The sequence below is a fragment of the Pleurodeles waltl genome, chromosome 12 (assembly GCF_031143425.1).
Source record: "Pleurodeles waltl isolate 20211129_DDA chromosome 12, aPleWal1.hap1.20221129, whole genome shotgun sequence".
Lineage (NCBI taxonomy): Eukaryota > Metazoa > Chordata > Amphibia > Caudata > Salamandridae > Pleurodeles > Pleurodeles waltl.
The window spans coordinates 30,610,054-30,628,404 of record NC_090451.1 but is presented as its reverse complement, the minus strand read 5'-3'; the positions used below and the strand labels follow the sequence as shown (position 1 = coordinate 30,628,404).

At 41.4% G+C, this 18,351-nt stretch overlaps 1 protein-coding gene across 1 annotated transcript in view; it reads left to right on the top strand.

Moving 5' to 3' along the window:
* Positions 1-16,614, top strand: part of TLE2 (TLE family member 2, transcriptional corepressor) — a 296,917-nt gene extending 280,303 nt beyond the window's left edge. The window contains exons 19-20 of the mRNA XM_069215878.1: positions 14,390-14,466; positions 15,155-16,614. Of these exons, the coding sequence (XP_069071979.1) occupies positions 14,390-14,466; positions 15,155-15,262 (185 nt within the window). The 3' untranslated portion in view covers positions 15,263-16,614. The remainder of the gene's footprint in view (positions 1-14,389; positions 14,467-15,154) is intronic.
* The last annotated feature ends 1,737 nt before the right edge of the window (positions 16,615-18,351 follow it).

The window sequence follows — 18,351 nt, the reverse complement described above, 5'->3', positions numbered from 1 at the left end:
CTTCCTTCTTGTTCTGTCCTTCCTGACATTTTTCCTTCCTTTTTCCATTTTCCTTTCTTCTACTTTTCTTTTCTTCCTGATTCCTTTCTTTCCCTCTTTCATTCCTTCCCCATTTTTTTCTTGCCTTATCTTTAGTTTGATCTTTTACTTTCTATTTCTTCTTTCATCTTTTAGTCTCTTTCCTTTTGTCTTTTTCCTACTCTTTCTTTCCTTTCTTTAATCTTTTCCTTTCTTCCCTTCCTTCTCTCCTTTCTCTCCCTCTGGACTTCGTCCCTCCTTTCCTTTTTCTTTCCTATTCGCCTTTTCATTCTTTGTTCTTTCCTTCCTTTTTTCCATCTCTAAGTTCTCTTCTTTCCTTTTGCCTATCAGTCCTTGCTTTTCTTCGTTCATTCCTTCTTGCCTTACTTCCAGCTGTCCTTCATTCTTTTCCTTTGTATTCCTCCTTTTCTATTCCTTTCCATCTTTCCTTCCTCCTTGCTCTTCTACTTTCTTCCTTCCCCTCCCTTTTATTTTTTTATAGCTAAATTTTCATTTCCTTCCTTTAGTCTTGTTTCTTTTCTTCCTTCCTTTACATTCCTACTTTTTTCTTTCTTCCCTTTTGTCTTTTTCCTTTCTTTCTTCTTTACTATTTTCTTTCCTTTTTCTTACTCATTACCCATTCTTTCTCTCCTTTTTTCTCCCCTTGTTTTCTTTCCTTCTTTTTTCTTTCCTTTTCTTATAGTTTCTATTCCTCCTTTTCTTTCTATTCTTTTCTTTCTTTCATCTTTTCCCTCTTGCTTTGCTTCATTCTGTCTCTTTCCCTCCTTTTCCTTTCCTTTGAATCTTTCTTTCTTTTCTTTCTTTACTCATTGCCTTCTCGCTTCTTGCCTTCCTTCCGTCGTTCCATGCTTACTTTCCTTGTTTTCCGGTCTCTTTCCCTCCTTTTTTCCTCTCCTTTCTTCACCGATACCCCCTTTCGTTTTTCTTTCCTTCCATCTCTTTCCTCCTTCTGTTTCCCTTCCTCAGCATTTCCTTTAATTTATCTTTCCTTCCTTTTTCGCTTCATTTTTTTGCCTTACTTCCCTTTCTTCTAATTTTTATCTTCTTTCATTTCATTTTTTTGTTCATTCCTCCATCCTTTCATTCAGTCTCTTTACTTTCCTTCTTTCCTTACTTTAACTCCTTCCCCACTTGTCTTTCCGTCTTTCATTTAATCTTTCATTCCTCCTTTGTCCCCTTTACCTCTGTTCTTTCTTTACATCTTGTATTCTTTCCTTTTCTGTTCTTTCATTCCCTTTCTTTACTCCCTTTCACCTTCCCTTTCTTTTATTTGTGCTTGCTTCCTTTCCATTTGTTCTCCTCTTCATTTGTTTATTACATTTTTTCTTTTCTTCACTTTTCCTATCATTCTTTCCTCTTGCTTTGTTCCTTTTTGTTTTGCCTTTTTACTTCTTCATTCCTTCTTGCTTTCCATTAGTCTTCCCCATTTTCATCCTTTTCTTCCCTCTTCTTGTCTATCCTTTAACTCCATTTTAATTTTTCTTTCTCTTTTTCTTGCCTTTGTATTACTTGTCTTTCATTTGTTTTGTTTCTTCCCTTTCTTCCTTCTTTTCTTTCTCTACCTGTCTTCCATCTTGTATTTTCCTTTCTTTCCTTCATCCTTTCTTTCTTCTGCTGCCTTCTCTTCCCCTTTGCCTTCATTCTTTTAGTCTTTCTACTCTTCCTTTCCTTGATTTTTGTTGTCTTTTGTCCTTTCTTTCTTGTTCCTTATTTTTCTTTATCTCCTTCCTTCATGTTTCTTGCCTCCTTCTTCACATGTATTTCTTACTGTTCTTTCATCCTTTGTCCTTCCTTCCTCTCACCTTCCCAGCATTCTCCCTTTATGTTCATTTTCTTCTCCCCTTCTTCTTTGTTCCCTTCCCCTAAAGCCTTTATTCTTGTTCTTTCCTTCCTTTTCCTTTCTTTCTTAACCTTTCTTTCCTTCTATTTCTTTAGTTCCATCCTTACTACTTAGCCTTCTTTCTTTACTTTCTTCTTTCTTTATTATTTTTCTGTCCTTTCTTTGTGTTCTTTTTCTTTCCCACTTGTCTTTCTTCATTCTTTACTTCCCTCTTCTTTTCATCTTTCCTTCCTCCTTTCATTCCTTTTTCTTCTCTCTTTTAATTTTCCTTTACTTCCTTTTTCTTCCACGCCTTTCCTTCCTTCCTTTTTCTTCCACGCTTTTCCTTCCTTCCTTTGTTCTTTTTTCCATTCCTTCATTTTCCCCATGTCTCTTCTCTTGCTTCTGTCTGTTCTTCTGGATTTTTGTCTTTCCTTCCTTCATTACTTTTCCTTTCTTATGTCCCTTCCCTTTCTTTTGCCTTCCTCTGTTCTTCTTGTCCTTTTCCATTCCTTCCTTATTTCATCTGTCCTTACCGTTTTTCATTCCCTCTTTTCCATTTTATGCTTTCCTTTCTTCCCTTCTTTCCTTCTTTTCAACTGTCCTTCCTCCTTTCCCTTTGTTTCTTTACTTTCTTCCTTCTTTACGTCTTTCCTTTTTCTTCATGTATTTCCTATCTTTTCCTTTCCTTTTATGTTGCTTCCTTCTTTCCCCTTTTTCTCTTCCTTAGTTTCAACTGTCCTTCCTCCTTCCATTCTTTACGTTGATCTTTCTTGGTTTCTTCTTTTTACATTCCTTCTTTACGTTTTTCCTACCTCCTTTCATTTTTCCGTCTTTCCTAGTTTCTTTACTTGCCTTTTATTCCCTTTGTTTCATTCCTTTCAACTCCTTTTTACCCTTTCTTTATTTCCTCCACCTTCTCCTTTTGCCTTCTTTCCATCATTTCCTTCTTTCTTTACCTCCTTTCCTTCCATCTTTTTCACCTTCCTTTTCTTTTCTTCCCTTTTGTTCTTTTCCTTTATTTCCATTTGTCTTTCTTTCCATTCGAATTTCTTTTTTCCTTCTTTTCTTCTTTGCTGCCTTCCTTTAGCTTTTCCCATTCTCCTCCTTTCCTTCCTGTTTCTTTCTTTCTTCCTTTCCATCTTTTTCCTCCTTTCTATTTTTCTTTCCTTCCTGGTCGTTGTTTCCTTTCTCCTTTTCTTCTTTTGTTCTCCTTCCTTTACCTCTTCCCTGCCTTCTTGTATTTCCTTCTGTTCTTTCTTTCCTTCTACCAGCCTTGCTCTTTTCTTGCTGTTCGAGTCTTATTTTCATCTTTCCATCCCTCTTTTCTGTTTTCCCTTTTCCTCCTTCCCGCATTACTTACTTTTCCTTCATCCTTTTGCCTTAATCCTTTTCTTGCTTTCCTTCCTTTTGTTCTCTTTGATTTAATATTTATTTTTTGTTTCTACCTTCTCTTCCTTCTGTTTTCTTCCTTCTTTCTTTTTCTTCTTAGATTCTGTTCCCTTCTTTCCCTCTTGCAGTCTTTCCTTCTGTTCTTTCTTTTCTTCTACCTTCCCTATCGCCTTCCTTGTTTCCTTCCATCTCTTTTCATTCATCTTTTCTTCTTTCCTCTTTTTTCCTTCTTTATCCTTTTGGTTTCTTTCATCTTCTTTACTTCCTCACTTTTTCACTTTCCCCTTTCATCTTTCTGTTTCATCCCTTCCTTTTAATTTTTTCCTTTCTTCATTTCTTTCCTATTTTTCCCTCTTCTTCCTCCTTCCCTTTTGCCTCTTTTCTTCCTTTTGTTTGTTCTCCCTTCTTTCCTGCCTTTCTTTTCTTTAGCCTTGCCTCATCTATCTGCTCTTCCTTTTTGTTTTTTCTTTCCTTTTGTCTCCTTTGTTCCTTCTTTTCTTACTTCCTCCTGTCCATGTCTTTCCTTTTGTCTTCATCTTTCCATTTTTTTCTTTCCTCCTTCCTGTTCTTTTCTTTAGTTTTTCCTTTTTTCTTGCCTTCAGCTCTTACCTTCTTTACATCTTCTTCTCCTATTGCATTCAATCCTTCATCCTTCTTTCCTTCTCACATTCCTCATTTCCTTTTACCTTCATTTTTTTCTTCCCTTCTGTTCTTTCCCCTCTCAATTTCCTTCTTTTCTGCCACCTTTCAGTTTTTCTTCCTTTTTTCGTCTGTTCTTTCCTTCCCCTTTTATTTGCTTTTCTTCTTTCAGTCATTTTTTTTTTCCTTTGGCCTCTTTTTCTTTTTCTGTTTTCATTCTATTCGTCCATCTCTTTTCCTTAGTCGTCCTGTATTTCCTGTGGTCTTTTTTACCTTCTTTTCTTCCTTTTTTTCTATTGAGTATTTCCTTTCATTCCTTTTTTTGTTCTTTATTGCCTTTTCTCCTTTCCACCCTTCCTTTAATTATTTCATTTTTCCTTCCTTTCATTGTTTTCCATCATTTTTTCATTCTGTCCTTCTTTCCTGTCTTCTCCTTCTTGTCTTTCTTCTTTCCTTCTGTCCTCATTTCTTCCTTTTTCCTTCATGCATTTCTTCCTTCTTTTCATCTTTCCTACTCCTCCTTTTAACTTTTCTTCTTTCCTTCTAACATCATTTTCAATTCCTTCTTTTCTTCTTACTTCCCATTATTCCCCCTTTTTCTTTCCTTCCTAGCTTTCTCCTACTTTTTTCCATTCTTTTCCTTTGTCTTCTTTTCCTTCATTTAGTCCTTTTCTTGCTTGTCTTCTTCTTTCCTTATTTTTCCTTTCTTTTATTCCTTTCATTGTCTTGTTTTTCCTTCCTTTATTTCCTTCCTTTTCTTTTGTCTTCACTTACCTCTTCTTCCTTCTTTGCCTTTTTCATATTTCATTTTTTCCTTCTTTGTTCCCTTTTAGCGTCTATATTTGTTCTCCTTTCTTTCTTCCCTCCTTTTCCTTACATTTTCCTGCCCCATTTGCCTTTCTTCTCCTGTCCTTCCATTTTTAGTCTTTTCTTTCCTGTTTTTCCTTTTTCCTCCAGTCTCTCCTTTCTTTGTTTCTTTCCCTCCCTTTTCCTTTAGTCTTTTTTACTTTATACCTTTATTTCATCTCTTCTTCCTTCATGTATCTTTCCTTCCTGTTCTTCCCTTACTTCATTACATCCTATTTTCTAAACTTTCTTCTTCCTTTTCCACCTTCCTTCGCTCTTTTATTCTTCCCTTCTTTTTTTAGTTGTTCTTTCCATCTTTCCTTCATTCCTTTTCCCTTCATTATGCTAGTTTCTTTTCTTCTTTCCGCCTTTGTCCTTTCCCTCTTTCATCCCTTCCTTTTCATCTTTTTTTCACTTGTTTTTTTCCTTCCCTTCCTCTTTCATCTTTTCTTATGTATTTTCCTATCATTTCCTTTCTTCTTTCTTTCTTCTTAAATCCTTTTTTTGCTTCTTTCTTCTGCTTCCGTATTTTCTTCTCGCCTTCCTTTAGTCTTCCATTCTTTACTTTCATATTTCTTTTGTATTCCTTAATCTACCTTTCCTTCCTCCTTTTTTTCAGTATCTCCTCCTTTTCTTGCTTCTTTCCCTTCTTTTAGCCCTTTTCACTTCACTTCCTTCTGTTTCTTTCATTATTTCTTCTTTTTGGCTTTACGTCTTCTTCACTTCTCCTGTTTCCTTCTTTTTTTCTTTACTTATTTTTTCCTTTTTTAGTTTCATCATTTCTCCTGTTTCCTTCTTTTGTTTTTCTTTACTTATTTTTTCCTTTTTTTTGTTTCATCCTTTTTTCTTTCCTTCAGTTTTTTCCTTTACTTTCTTTCCCTACTCCTTTTCGTCTTTCCAATAGTTTTTCCTTTCATCTTTCCTTCCCTCTTTTCTGCCTTCCCACTTTTCTTCACTTTCTTTTCCTTCTTGCTGTTTTTACTTAGCTTCTTTCTGGTTTCTTTCCTTTTGTCTTTTTCCATATTCCTCATCTTTCATTCAATTCCTTCCTTCCATCTTTCCCTTTTCCTCCTCATCCTTTCCTTCATTTCTTTCTTTCCACAGATTTCCTTTTTCCCTTCCTTTTCATCCTTTAACTTCTCCTTTTCTTATTCCTTCTCTTCTTGCTGGTTTTACATCATTCCCTTTTTCTGCCTTTCTTTCTTTCTTGTATTTCCTTCTGTTTTTTCTTCTATCCTCCTTGCGATTTGAGCTCTGAATCTTATTTATCTTTCCATTCCTCTTCACTTTTATTCTTTCCGTTCTTTTTAAACTTTTTCCTCCTTCTTTCCTTTTGTCTTTCTTGCCTTTCTTCCGTTTCTTTCTTTTCATCTTTTCCTTCATCCTCCTTTTCTTGCTCATTTTCTCCCTTGTCTTGGTCTTCCTTCCTTTTTATTTCCTTGTCTTCTTTCTTTCCTTACTTGTGTTCTTTCATTTGTCTTACTACTTTCTTGTTTCCACCTTATTTATCTTCCTTTTTTTCAGTCTCCTCCCCCTTAGTCGTTGTTCCTTTCTTTCTGCCATGCAGACTTTCCCTGTGTTCTCTTTCCTTCTACCCTCCCAATCCTTTTGCCTTCCTTCTTGTTTTTCCTTCCATCTCTTTCCAATCATCTTTCCTGCATCCTTTTCTTCTTTCTCCCCTTCAGTTTCTTTCCTGCCTCCTTTGGTGTCTTCCATCTTTTTAATCTATTCTTCCCTTCCTTATTTTCTCCTTATTTCTTTTCCCATTTGTGTTTCAATTCTTCCCTTACTTCACTCTTTCCTTTCATCCTTTAATTAATTTTCTTTGCTTGTTTTCACCATTTTCTTCCCTCTAATCTTTCCTTTCCTCCCTTCCTTTTCATTTTTCTTTACTTCCTTTTCATCTCTTCCTTTGTTTCTTTTCCCTTTTCTTCCTTTTTCCCTTCCTCCTTTCCTTTTGCCTTCCTTTTCCTCCCCCTGTTCGTTTTTTTATTACTACTTTTTTCCATCTTTACTTCCTCCTTTCCTTTCTTTCCTCCTTTCCCCCTTGCTTCTTTCCTTACTTTTGCCTCTTCTTTGCTACTTGCCTTCATTCTCTTTCCACTTTTCCTTTCGTTTTGTCTTTTCTTTCCTTTTGTCTCTTTTCTTCTTTCCTTTTCTGTCTTCATCTTTCCATTTTTTTCTTCCTGTATCTCCTTCCTTCTTCTTTATTCCCTCATGTCTTTATTTTTGTTTTTTCTTGCCTTCTTTCTTTCCTTGTATTTTCCTTCTTTGTTTTTCTTTTCCTTTCATTCTGTCCTCAGTCTTTCTTTCTCTTACCATTCCTCATTTCCCTTCTTTGTTCTTTTTTCCCCCTTTTGCCTTTCTTATTGCCCTTTGCTTTTTTCTTTCCTTTTTTCATTGTGCCGTCTCTTCCATCCACTTAAGCTTAATTCCTTTTGTCTTTCTCCTTTCCTATTGTCTTTAATTCCTTTAATTCCTTCCTTCTTTCTTTAACTCTAGCATTTCTCCTCCTTTCTTTTGCTCCTCCACCATTCTTTCCTTCATTTTTTCATTCCATCCTTCTTTCATTACTGTCTTTTCCTTGCCTTTTCTTTTTTTCTTGCATTTGCCTTCCCTTTTTTTCTTTTCTATCGTCATGCATTTCTTCATTCTTTCCCTCCCTCTGCCTTTTCATCTACGTTCTTTTCCTCTTGCCTTTGTTTCCTTTTCTTTCCTTCTGTTCCTTTTCACCCTTTTCTGTTCTTTTCTTCTTGTATTCATTTCTTCCCCTTTTTGTTTTCCTTCCTCTCTTTTCTTGTTTGCAGTGTTTTCCTTTCCATCATTTTCATTTCCTTCAGTCTATTTTCTTGTTCCTTCCCTTCTGTTCTTTCCATCTTTACTTTTCATCCTTATTTACTTTTCCTTCTTTCCTCCTTTTTCCTTTAATTTTCCTGACATCTCTTCTTTATTTTCATTTCCTTTTCACATTTCCTTTCATTTTCCCCTTCATTATGTTTTTATTCCTTCTCACCTCTTTTCTTCCTTTTCCAGTCTTCCTTCTTTCCTTCCTTTATTTATTCCTTCTTTGATTTGTCTTTCTTCTCATGTCTTTCTGCCTCCTTTTAGTCTTTCCATTCTTAATCTCCTCCTTTTTTAGTCTTGTCTTTCCTTTCTTCCATTCCCTCCTTTTTCCTGCACTCTCCTCCTTACATTTAGTCATTTATTTCCCTCCTTTGCCTTTTTTCTTTTTCTTCCTTCTCTACTCCTTCTCTACTCCTTCCCTTTTTTCTCCTTTTTCTACCTTTCTTCTTTCAGTCACCTTTCCTTCCTTCTTCCCTTTATTTTCTTGTTTCCTTTCTTTTTTCTCGCTTCCTTTTCCCTTTTCCATCTGTTTCCTTATTTTTCTTCCCTATATCTTTTTCTTTCCTTTTCTTGTTTACTTTTGTTTAGGCTTTCATTCTTTACTTAAAATGTATTTTGTTTTTCCATCCTCCTTTCTTTGTTCAATCGCTCTTGCTTCTTTACCTTGTTTCTTTACCTTATCTCCCTATTTCTTTATTTCCTTCTCCTGTTGTTCCTCTCTCCCTTTCTTTCCTTACCCCTTTTGTTTCTATTGTTTCGTCTTTTTTTATTCCTCTTGCCTTCCTTTCCCTCTTTCCTTTTTTTCCTTGAAATTCTTGATTTACTTTCTTTCCTAACTCCTTTTAGTCTTTCCCTCCTTTCTATTAGTTTCTTTTCTTCTCTTATGTTTTTCTTCCTTTTCTTCTCTTTCCTTCGTCTTTTCCCTTTATTCTTTCTTCCTCAGCTTCCTTTTCTTCTCCTTCCTTTGCTTCTTTCCTTTTTTCCCCATTTCCTTTCCTTCCTCCTCCTTCCCCTTCATTTCTTCCCTTTCCATTGCTTTCCTTCTTTCCTTTCTTCTTTTCACCTTTCTCTTTTTCACATTTGCGTTCCTTCCCTTGTTCTCCTCTTCCCCCTTGCCTGCCTTCCTCTTGTATTTCCTTCTACCCTCCTTGCCTTTTTTCTGAGTCTTACTTTCATCTTTCCTTCCCTATTTCTCTACTTATTTTTCATCCATTTCTTTCTCCTTTTGTCTTTCTTGCCTGCCCTACGTGTTTTTTTTACGTCTTTCCTTCCTTTTCGTCTGTTTTTCTTCCCTTATTCTTTCCATTCCTTTTTTCCTTCATCCTTTTTTCTTCCTTTTATTTTTTTCTACCTTACCTCTCTTCCTTCTTTGTTTCCTTTCCTACTTAGATTCTGTTCCTTTCTTGCCCTCTTGAAGTCTTTCCTTCCTTTGTCCTCCCTTATTTTTTACTTCCTTCACATCTTTCCTTCTGTTTCTTCCATCTTTTTCAACTGTTCTTGCCTTCATTCTTTTCTCGTTTTCTTTTCCTTTTTTCCATTCTTACCTTACTTCTTTCTTTCCTTTCCTCCTCTTTTTTATGTAGTCTTTCCTTGTTTTTGTTCTGCTTCCCTCTTTCCTTTAGTATTCCAATTTTCTTTTGTCTTTCTTTTTCTTCCTCCTTTCCTATTCATTTTATTTCATTTCTTCCTTTATGCCTTCCTTCCTCCATCTTCCTTTTATTTAATCCTTCCTCCAATTTTCTTTCCTTCTTTTTTCATTCTGTCCTTACTTCTTTCCTGTCTTTTCGTCCTTGCCTTTCTTTTCTTTTTTCATCTGTCCTCCCTTCATGCACTTCTGACTTCTTTTCATCTTTCATTCCTTCTTGCATTTCTTCTTTGTTTTCTTTTGTCTTTCCTATTCTTCCTTTTCACCCTTTTCTTTTCCTTCTTACATTTTCAATTAATTTGGTCCTTTTCTCCTTTTTTCCATTTTCCCCTTGTTTCTTTCCTACCTTGCTTTCTCCTCTCCTAGTTTGTTCTTTTTTTCAATTCTTTCATTTTCCTTTGTCCTCTTCCTTTCTTTAGCCCCTTTTACTAGTCTTTCCTGGTTTCTTTTGGCCTCGTTTTTCTCTACGTTAAGTTTCCTTTGTCCTTTGCCTCCCCCTTTCCTCCTTGTTTCTTTCCTCCTTTTATTTCTTCTTCCATGTTCTTTCTTTCCTTCATTTCTTTTATTTTGTCTTGTCGACTTCTTTTCCTTCTCAGTTTTTCATTTTTTCCTTCCTTCTGTTCCTTTTCTTCATTTTCTAATTTCTGTCTTTCCTTTGCATCTTTCTTTCCTTCCTTTATTCCTTTCTTCACTTGCCCTTTTAGTCTTCATTTATTGTCCTGTCTTTACTTCCTTTCTTTCCATCCATTTCCTTCTCCTTTCCTTCCTTTGCAGTATTTCCTTCAGTCTCTTTTCCTTTGTTTTCTTTCTCTTCTTTTTCCTTTAGTCCTTCCTTTTTTTTACTTTATTGAATGTTCTTTCTTCTCTACTCCTTCTCTTTTTTCTTCCATCCTCTTCGTCACTTCCTTACATTTATCTTTCCTTCCTTTTTCAGTCCATCTTTTTGCTTTTCTTTCTTGCCTTTCATCGATTCCCTCTTTTTTCTTCCTTATGCTAGCCTCCTTGTTTTTTGCTCTTCTTCCTTTGTCTTTCCCTCTTTTTGACCTTTTCTTTACTTGTTTGTTCCTTCCCTTCCTTTCATGTTCTCTCCTTTCTCTTTTGCTTCTTTCTTTCCCTTTTCCTGCTTGGTTTCCTTTAGTCTATTTACTTTCTTACTTTTTCCTTACCTTCATTCACTCTTTCCTTTCTTTTTTCTCTTCCTCACTTCTCCTGTTTTTAACTTCCTCACATCATTTCCTCTGTCTTTATCTATTTTCTTCCTTCCTTTTAGTGTCATCCTTTTTCCCTTTCCTCCTTTACTTTCTTTCCCTCCTTTCAATTAGTTTTTTTCCTTTGGTCTTTCTTTCCCTTTTTCTTCCTACCCTCTTTTCAGTTTCCTTTCCTTCGTTTCTTCTGTTTCTTTCCTTTTGTCTTTTTCCATATTTCCTTCTGTCCTAATTTCTTAGCTTCCTTTTTCTTCCTTCCTTTAATCTTTTCCTCCTTGTCCTTTCCTTTGTTTCTTCCTTTCCATCGCTTTCCTTCTATTTTCTTCCTTCCTTTTCTTATTCATTCGTCTTGCTTTTCCATTTCTTTCCCTATTTGCTGCCTTTGTTCTCCCTTCTCTACTGCTTGCCTGCGTCCTCTTATATTTCCTTCTGTTTTTTCTTTCCTTTTACCCTCATTGCCTTTTTTTGCTCTGAATCTCTTATCTTCATATTTCCATCGCTCTTTGCTGTCTTTTCCATTTTCAGCCTTTTCTTCTTTCGTCTTGCCTCTTTCACTTGCTTGATTTCTTCCTTCTGTTTTCTTTCATCTTTTCCTTCATCCCCCTTTTCCTTACTCATTTTTCTCCTCCCTTTGTTCTTTCCATTCTTGTTTCACCTTATTTCTCTTCCTTTTTTCCATCTCCTTCCCCATTTCCTTTGCTTCTTAGATTCTTTGTTACATGCAGACTTTCCCCTCTGTTCTTTCTTTCCTTCTCCCCTCCCTGCTTTTGCCTTTTTTATGGTTTTCCCTTCCATTCATCTTTCTTGCCTCCTTGCCTTCTTTCTCCCATCTTTTCATCTGTTCTTTCCTTCCTTTTCTCCTTTCTTTTTCACTTTCCATTCTTCGGCTCTTCCTTCTTACCTTTCCTCCTTTAATTCCTGGTCTTCTTTTCATTTAGTCTTTCCTTGTTTTCAACCTAGTCTTCTTGTCTTTCCTTTCTTCCCTTCCCTTTCATTTTTCTTTCCTTCCACCTTTCATTCCTCCTTTAGTTTCTTTCCTTTTCTACCCTCTTCGTCCTTTCGCCTTCCTTTTCTTCACCTATTTTTTCTCACTACTTTTTTATTTTCTTACTTTTGCCACCTTTTTTCTACTTCCCTTCCTTTAGTCTTTTCACTCTTCCTTTTCTTATTGTCTTGTCTTCTTTCTTCACTTCCTCCTTCATCCTTTCTTTCCATGTCTTTCCATTTCTGCCTTCATCTTTCTATTTTTTCTCTTCCTGTTCTTTCCTTTTTCTCATTCCTTCATCTTTCTTAACATGCCTTTACTTTTGTTCTTTCCTTCCTTGTTTTCCTTCTTCTCTTTCGTGCTGTCCTTTGTCTTTCTTTCCTTCTTTTGCCTTCCTACCATCCTCATTTCCTTCTTACTTAATTTTCTTATTTTTCCTTTCTTTTCCCCCTCTTGCCTTCCTTGTTCTTTCCTCTCCTTTTCTTTCCTTCTGCCTTTCTTTCCTTTTGTCTTTTTTTTCCTTCTTTCCTATTGTCTTTTTTTTCCTTCTTTCCTATTATTCCCTCTTTGTTTTCTTCTCTTTCATTCCCTCTGGCCTTTCTTCCTTTCCACCCTTCATGCATTTTTCATTTGTTTAATCCTTCTTTCTTTACTGTCTTTTCCTTGCCTTTCTTCCATCTGTGTACTCCCTTCTTTTTCCTTCCTTCATATCTTTTCTTCCTCCTTATGATTCTTCTTTGCTTTCTATTTTTGCTTTTGTTTTTTCTTATTTTCACCCTTTGTTCCCTCCTTTAGTCTCTTGTTGCTTGTCTTTCCTTTTCCTTCCCTTTTCTTCCTCTACTTTTCCTTTCTTCTTTGACTTTTCCTGCTTTCTTTTCTTTTTTCTTCCTTTCCTCCTTTTCTTCCTTTGTTTTCCTTCCTTTTGTACATATTTCCTTACACCTCTTATTTTTTTAATTTTTCTCATATTTCCTTTCTTTTTTGTTTTTTTCCTTATTTCACCTTTATTTTCTTGCTTTTTCTTTTCTTTCCTTCCCTTCCTCCCACCTTTCCTTTGCATCTTTCCTTCCTCTATTATCTTCTTTCCATTCTTAATTTCCTTCTTCTTTCAGTCTTTTTTCAGTTTTTTGCTTCCCTCTCATTTCCTTCTTCCCCTTCCTTCTTTTCCTGCAGTCTCTACTTTTGTCTGTCTTCATTTTTCTTTCCTTTGACTTTTTCTTCCTTCTCTACTCCTTCCTTTCGTCTCTCTTCTTTCCATCTTCATTTGCTTCCATTTATCTTTCCACCTTCCTAACCCTTCTTTTTTCTCCGTCCTTTCATCCCTCCTTCCTCCCCTCTTTTGTCCATGTCCTTCCCTCCTTCTGCCTTTTTTCCTTTTCCTCTTTCCATCCCATTTGTGTTTTACTTCTTTCCTTCCCTCTCTGTTTCCTTATTTTCATCCATTAAAGATCTTTTCTTTTGCTTTTCTTTGCTTCATTTTTTCCATTTATCTCTTTCCATCCTTTCAATCCCTTTCCTTTTTTGATACTTTCCTTCCCTTGTGCCTCTTTCACTTGTTTTGTCTCCTTTTTTCTTTGTCTTCATTTCCTTTTTTCTTTCTTTCCATCATATTCTCCTTCATCTTTACCTCTTTTCTTCCTTTTAGTGTCATTTTCCCTCCTTTCTTACCTTTTTTTGTCCTTCCCGTTTTCAGTTTCTTGGTTTACTTTCTTTCCTAACTAACAGCATGCATCAAGGGGCAGTGTATCAGCCCACTTCTGTTATTGGCTGGCTTCACTATAAATTAAAGCATGCTCCCCTTTCACATGGAGTGCATTCCTCAAAAAGTAGTTCCCTTCAGGGTCTGGGAGTACTATGGTAATGTGTGTATTTTTTTTTTTATGACTGATTGTGTCGGCTGCTCCCTAAACAATAAAGTTTAGCAAAAACATCAAAAAACAAAAATTGCCAAAGGGCTGCTAGCCAACATCAGACCTAATGACGTTGCCAATGCTTGTTTTTACATTGTAATCACAGCTGTAGGTACCAATTTTCTAGAGCACCTATTTTCAAAGGAAGGAAAGTTTTACCATTTAAAGGAATTAAAATTATTTTTAAACGTGTAGTGGTAGTAAACATCGAAGAGTGGCTATATTTCACCCACAGTCAAATTGCCAAGATGAAACCATTAACAGAGTTATCCAAGACAGCTTGAAGTTCACTTTTCAATCCGGCTACCATGTGAAAAAAAACACCAACTGATCCTGTCATACGATTCTATTTGTTGTGAGGTGTGGCGATTGTTACGTGTGTCCTCTTTGGTTGTTTGGAAGATGGATAACCTGAAGAGAGGAATCCAGTGATGACCTGGCATACATTAGGAGTACAAGTGACGTCATCCCATTAGACGTAAGAGGAAGACAGGGATTTCACCTTCTTTGGTGAACTGGAAAGCTTAGGAAAGGGGTTTGTAGTGCAATCAGATTATTTTTAAGTTGGCCTGGAATTAAATAATGAAGGTAGAAGGGGGTTGACTGGAGCCTTGCAAGAGAAGCAGAGTGTTGGAACTAATTAGAACGATGAAGAAACTTATTCGATATCTCAGATGAGTGTACACACTATCAGTGAGAGGAATGGGGTTCTGGTGGGGTACAGAGGTAGGGTGCAGCACCTCCCTAGGGCAGGTGGTCTGAATATGAAGAAAAGAAAATGGTCAGGGATTACACCATTGGCACTGATGGTCTACAGTTGAAAAAACAGAACACGGTTCCAGTTGTTAATACAATGGGTGTAACGTCTGGGGATATAACTTCAGTCCAGTCATCAGGGTTGAGCCAGGCTCTGGCTGTCGTCCTTAGGACCCACATTCACGCCTGAAACTAGGGTGACACTGAAATGACTTCAATGGTGTGATGCAAGAGCAATGGAGCAGATGATGTGTTACCCGTTACATATGCCTATGTTTTATTTATAACGTGGTGAATTTCATACTGCAGGGAAATGGTTTGTGAGTACCGGGAAGGACAACCTTCTGAACGCCTGGAGGACCCCCTACGGGGCAAGTATTTTCCAGGTAAGAGAATCTTAAAAAAAGGTTAGTGGCAATATTGATAACCCCTCCTCAGAATCAATTTTAGATGCTTGTGGTAGGATCACCGCCTCAATGGCTAGCGAATGTTTAGCAAATATCCTTTCTTTTTATCCTTTGAAGTAAGCAGACTTACCATAAGTTCACCCCTTCTGTTTTAGAGACTACACTCCCTTGTAAGGAACTCCTTTAGTACAGAAAGTCGGTGTCTAGTCCCCATAGAGATCTCCCGCTTTTTTCCTTCCTTACACTAACTTTTCCAGAGTCAAAGAAAGGAATCTTATCTTGTTTCCAACAATCTTGTGTAGAAATGAATATAGTGAGGAAAAAATATTCCTGCCCAACGCCTCCAGGTGGACTTCTACAGCATGCTGTCCACATCCCAGCTTCTTTCAACCTTGATAGACACAGAGTTCTACTGAACGTCTTAGTTCCACGGCCGGGCTCTTGCATGGAACTTCTCTCTTGCTTTTAACTGTTCACAAAGTTCTGGAACTCTGGATAGCATAAACCCTGCGCTCATGGCATCAAAACCATTTTGTGGGATACTTAAAAGTATCTTTTATTTTTCTTGTCACTTCCACTTTAAGACTACTGCTTAGTCAACACAACATCTTGTGAAAGAGCTCTGATCTTTTCCATAACCCCAGGTTTTTTCTCTTCTCCTTTTCAGTCTAAAGAAACCTCATCTGTTCTGAGTTGCGACATTTCAGTGGATGATCAATTCATCATCACTGGCTCGGGGGACAAGAAGGCCACACTCTACGAAGTCATCTACTGAGGAACGGGACGCCACAGCTTTCCACCACCCTGGCCCCTGCGTGCACCTGTGTAAGAGAGCACGTGGAGGGCGCCGTAGCTTTCCGCCCCCTTGGCCCCTGCGCGCACCTGTTGTAAAAGAGCACGTGCAGAACACCCCCGCGTTCCACCACCCTGGCCCCTGCGCGTACCTGTGTAAGAGAGCACGTGCAGGGCGCTGTAGCTTTCCGCCCCCACAGCCCCTGCACACACCTCATGTAAGAGAGCACGTGCAGGACGCCACAGCTTTCTACCCCCTGCTTCCTGCACGCAACTGTTGTAAGACAGCACGTGCAGGATGCCACAACCCTCCTCCCCCTTGGCCCCTGCGCGCACCGGTTGTAAGAGAGCACGTGGAGGGCGCCGTAGCTTTCCTCCCCCTTGGCCCCTGCGCGCACCTGTTGTAAGAGAGCACGTGCAGGACACCCCCAGCATTCCACCACTCTGGCCCCTGCGCGCACCTGTGTAAGAGAGCACGTGCAGGACACCCCCAGCATTCCACCACCCTGGCCCCTGCGCGCACCTGTTGTAAGAGAGCACGTGCAGGATGCCACAGCGTTCCACCCCCTTGCCCCCTGCGTGCACCTGTTGTAAGAGAGCACGTGCAGGACGCCGCAGCTTTCCACCCCCTTGGCCCCTGCGCGCACCGGTTATAAGAGAGCACGTGCAGGACACCACAGCGTTCCACCCCCTTGCCCCCTGCGTGCACCTGTTGTAAAAGAGCACGTGCAGAACACCCCCAGCGTTCCACCACCCTGGCCCCTGCGCGTACCTGTGTAAGAGAGCACGTGCAGGGCGCTGTAGCTTTCCGCCCCCACACGCACCTCATGTAAGAGAGCACGTGCAGGACGCCACAGCTTTCTACCCCCTGCTTCCTGCACGCAACTGTTGTAAGACAGCACGTGCAGGATGCCACAACCCTCCACCCACTTGGCCCCTGCGCGCACCTGTTGTAAGAGAGCATGTGCAGGACGCCACAGCCTTCCTCCCCCTTGGCCCCTGTGCGCACCGGTTGTAAGAGAGCACGTGCAGGATGCCACAGCCTTCCACCCACTTGGCCCTGCGCGCACCTGTTGTAAGAGAGCACGTGCAGGACGCCACAGCCTTCCTCCCCCTTGGCCCCTGCGCGCACCGGTTGTAAGAGAGCACGTGCAGGACGCCACAGCCTTCCTCCCCCTTGGCCCCTGCACGCACCGGTTGTAAGAGAGCACGTGCAGGATGCCACAGCCTTCCACCCACTTGGCCCCTGCGCGCACCTGTTGTGAGAGCATGTGGCCCCTGCGCGCACCTGTTGTAAGAGAGCACGTGGCCCCTGCGCGCAGCTGTTGTAAGAGAGCACGTGGCCCCTGCGCGCACCTGTGGTAAGAGAGCACGTGGCCCCTGCGCGCACCTGTTGTAAGAGCACGTGGCCCCTGCGTGCACCTGTGGTAAGAGAGCACGTGGCCCCTGCGTGCACCTGTTGTAAGAGAGCACGTGGCCCCTGCGCGCAGCTGTTGTAAGAGAGCACGTGGCCCCTGCGCGCACCTGTTGTGAGAGAGCACGCGCACCTGTGGTAAGAGAGCACGTGGCCCCTGTGCGCACCTGTTGTAAGAGCACGTGGCCCCTGCGCGCACCCGTTGTAAGAGCACGTGGCCCCTGCGCGCACCTGTTGTAAGAGAGCACGTGGCCCCTGCGCGCACCTGTGGTAAGAGAGCACGTGGCCCCTGCGCGCACCGGTTGTAAAAGCACGTGGCCCCTGCGCGCACCTGTTGTAAGAGCACGTGGCCCCTGCGCGCACCTGTGGTTAGAGAGCACGTGGCCCCTGCGCGCACCTGTGGTTAGAGAGCACGTGGCCCCTGCGCGCACCTGTGGTTAGAGAGCACGTGGCCCCTGCGCGCACCTGTGGTAAGAGAGCACGTGGCCCCTGCGCGCACCTGTTGTAAGAGCACGTGGCCCCTGCGTGCACCTGTTGTAAGAGAGCACGTGGCCCCTGCGCGCACCTGTTGTAAGAGAGCACGTGGCCCCTGCGCGCACCTGTTGTAAGAGAGCACGTGGCCCCTGCGCGCACCTGTTGTAAGAGAGCACGTGGCCCCTGTGCGCACCTGTTGTAAGAGCATGTGGCCCCTGCGCGCACCCGTTGTTAGAGCACGTGGCCCCTGCGCGCACCCGTTGTAAGAGCACGTGGCCCCTGCGCGCACCCGTTGTAAGAGCACGTGGCCCCTGCGCGCACCCGTTGTAAGAGCACGTGGCCCCTGCGCGCACCCGTTGTAAGAGCACGTGGCCCCTGCGCGCACCCGTTGTGAGAGCACGTGGCCCCTGCGCGCACCTGTTGTGAGAGCACGTGGCCCCTGCGCGCACCCGTTGTTAGAGAGCACGCGCACCTGTGGTAAGAGAGCACGTGGCCCCTGTGCGCACCCGTTGTAAGAGCACGTGGCCCCTGCGCGCACCTGTTGTAAGAGCACGTGGCCCCTGCGCGCACCTGTGGTAAGAGAGCACGTGGCCCCTGCGCGCACCTGTTGTAAGAGAGCACGTGGCCCCTGCGCGCACCTGTTGTAAGAGCACGTGGCCCCTGCGCGCACCTGTTGTAAGAGCACGTGGCCCCTGCGCGCACCGGTTGTAAGAGCACGTGGCCCCTGCGCGCACCGGTTGTAAGAGCACGTGGCCCCTGCGCGCACCCGTTGTAAGAGCACGTGGCCCCTGCGCGCACCCGTTGTAAGAGCACGTGGCCCCTGCGCGCACCCGTTGTGAGAGCACGTGGCCCCTGCGCGCACCCGTTGTAAGAGCACGTGGCCCCTGCGCGCACCCGTTGTAAGAGCACGTGGCCCCTGCGCGCACCCGTTGTAAGAGCACGTGGCCCCTGCGCGCACCCGTTGTAAGAGCACGTGGCCCCTGCGCGCACCCGTTGTAAGAGCACGTGGCCCCTGCGCGCACCCGTTGTAAGAGCACGTGGCCCCTGCGCGCACCCGTTGTTAGAGAGCACGTGGCCCCTGCGCGCACCTGTTGTGAGAGCACGCGCACCTGTGGTAAGAGAGCACGTGGCCCCTGCGCGCACCCGTTGTAAGAGCACGTGGCCCCTGTGCGCACCTGTTGTAA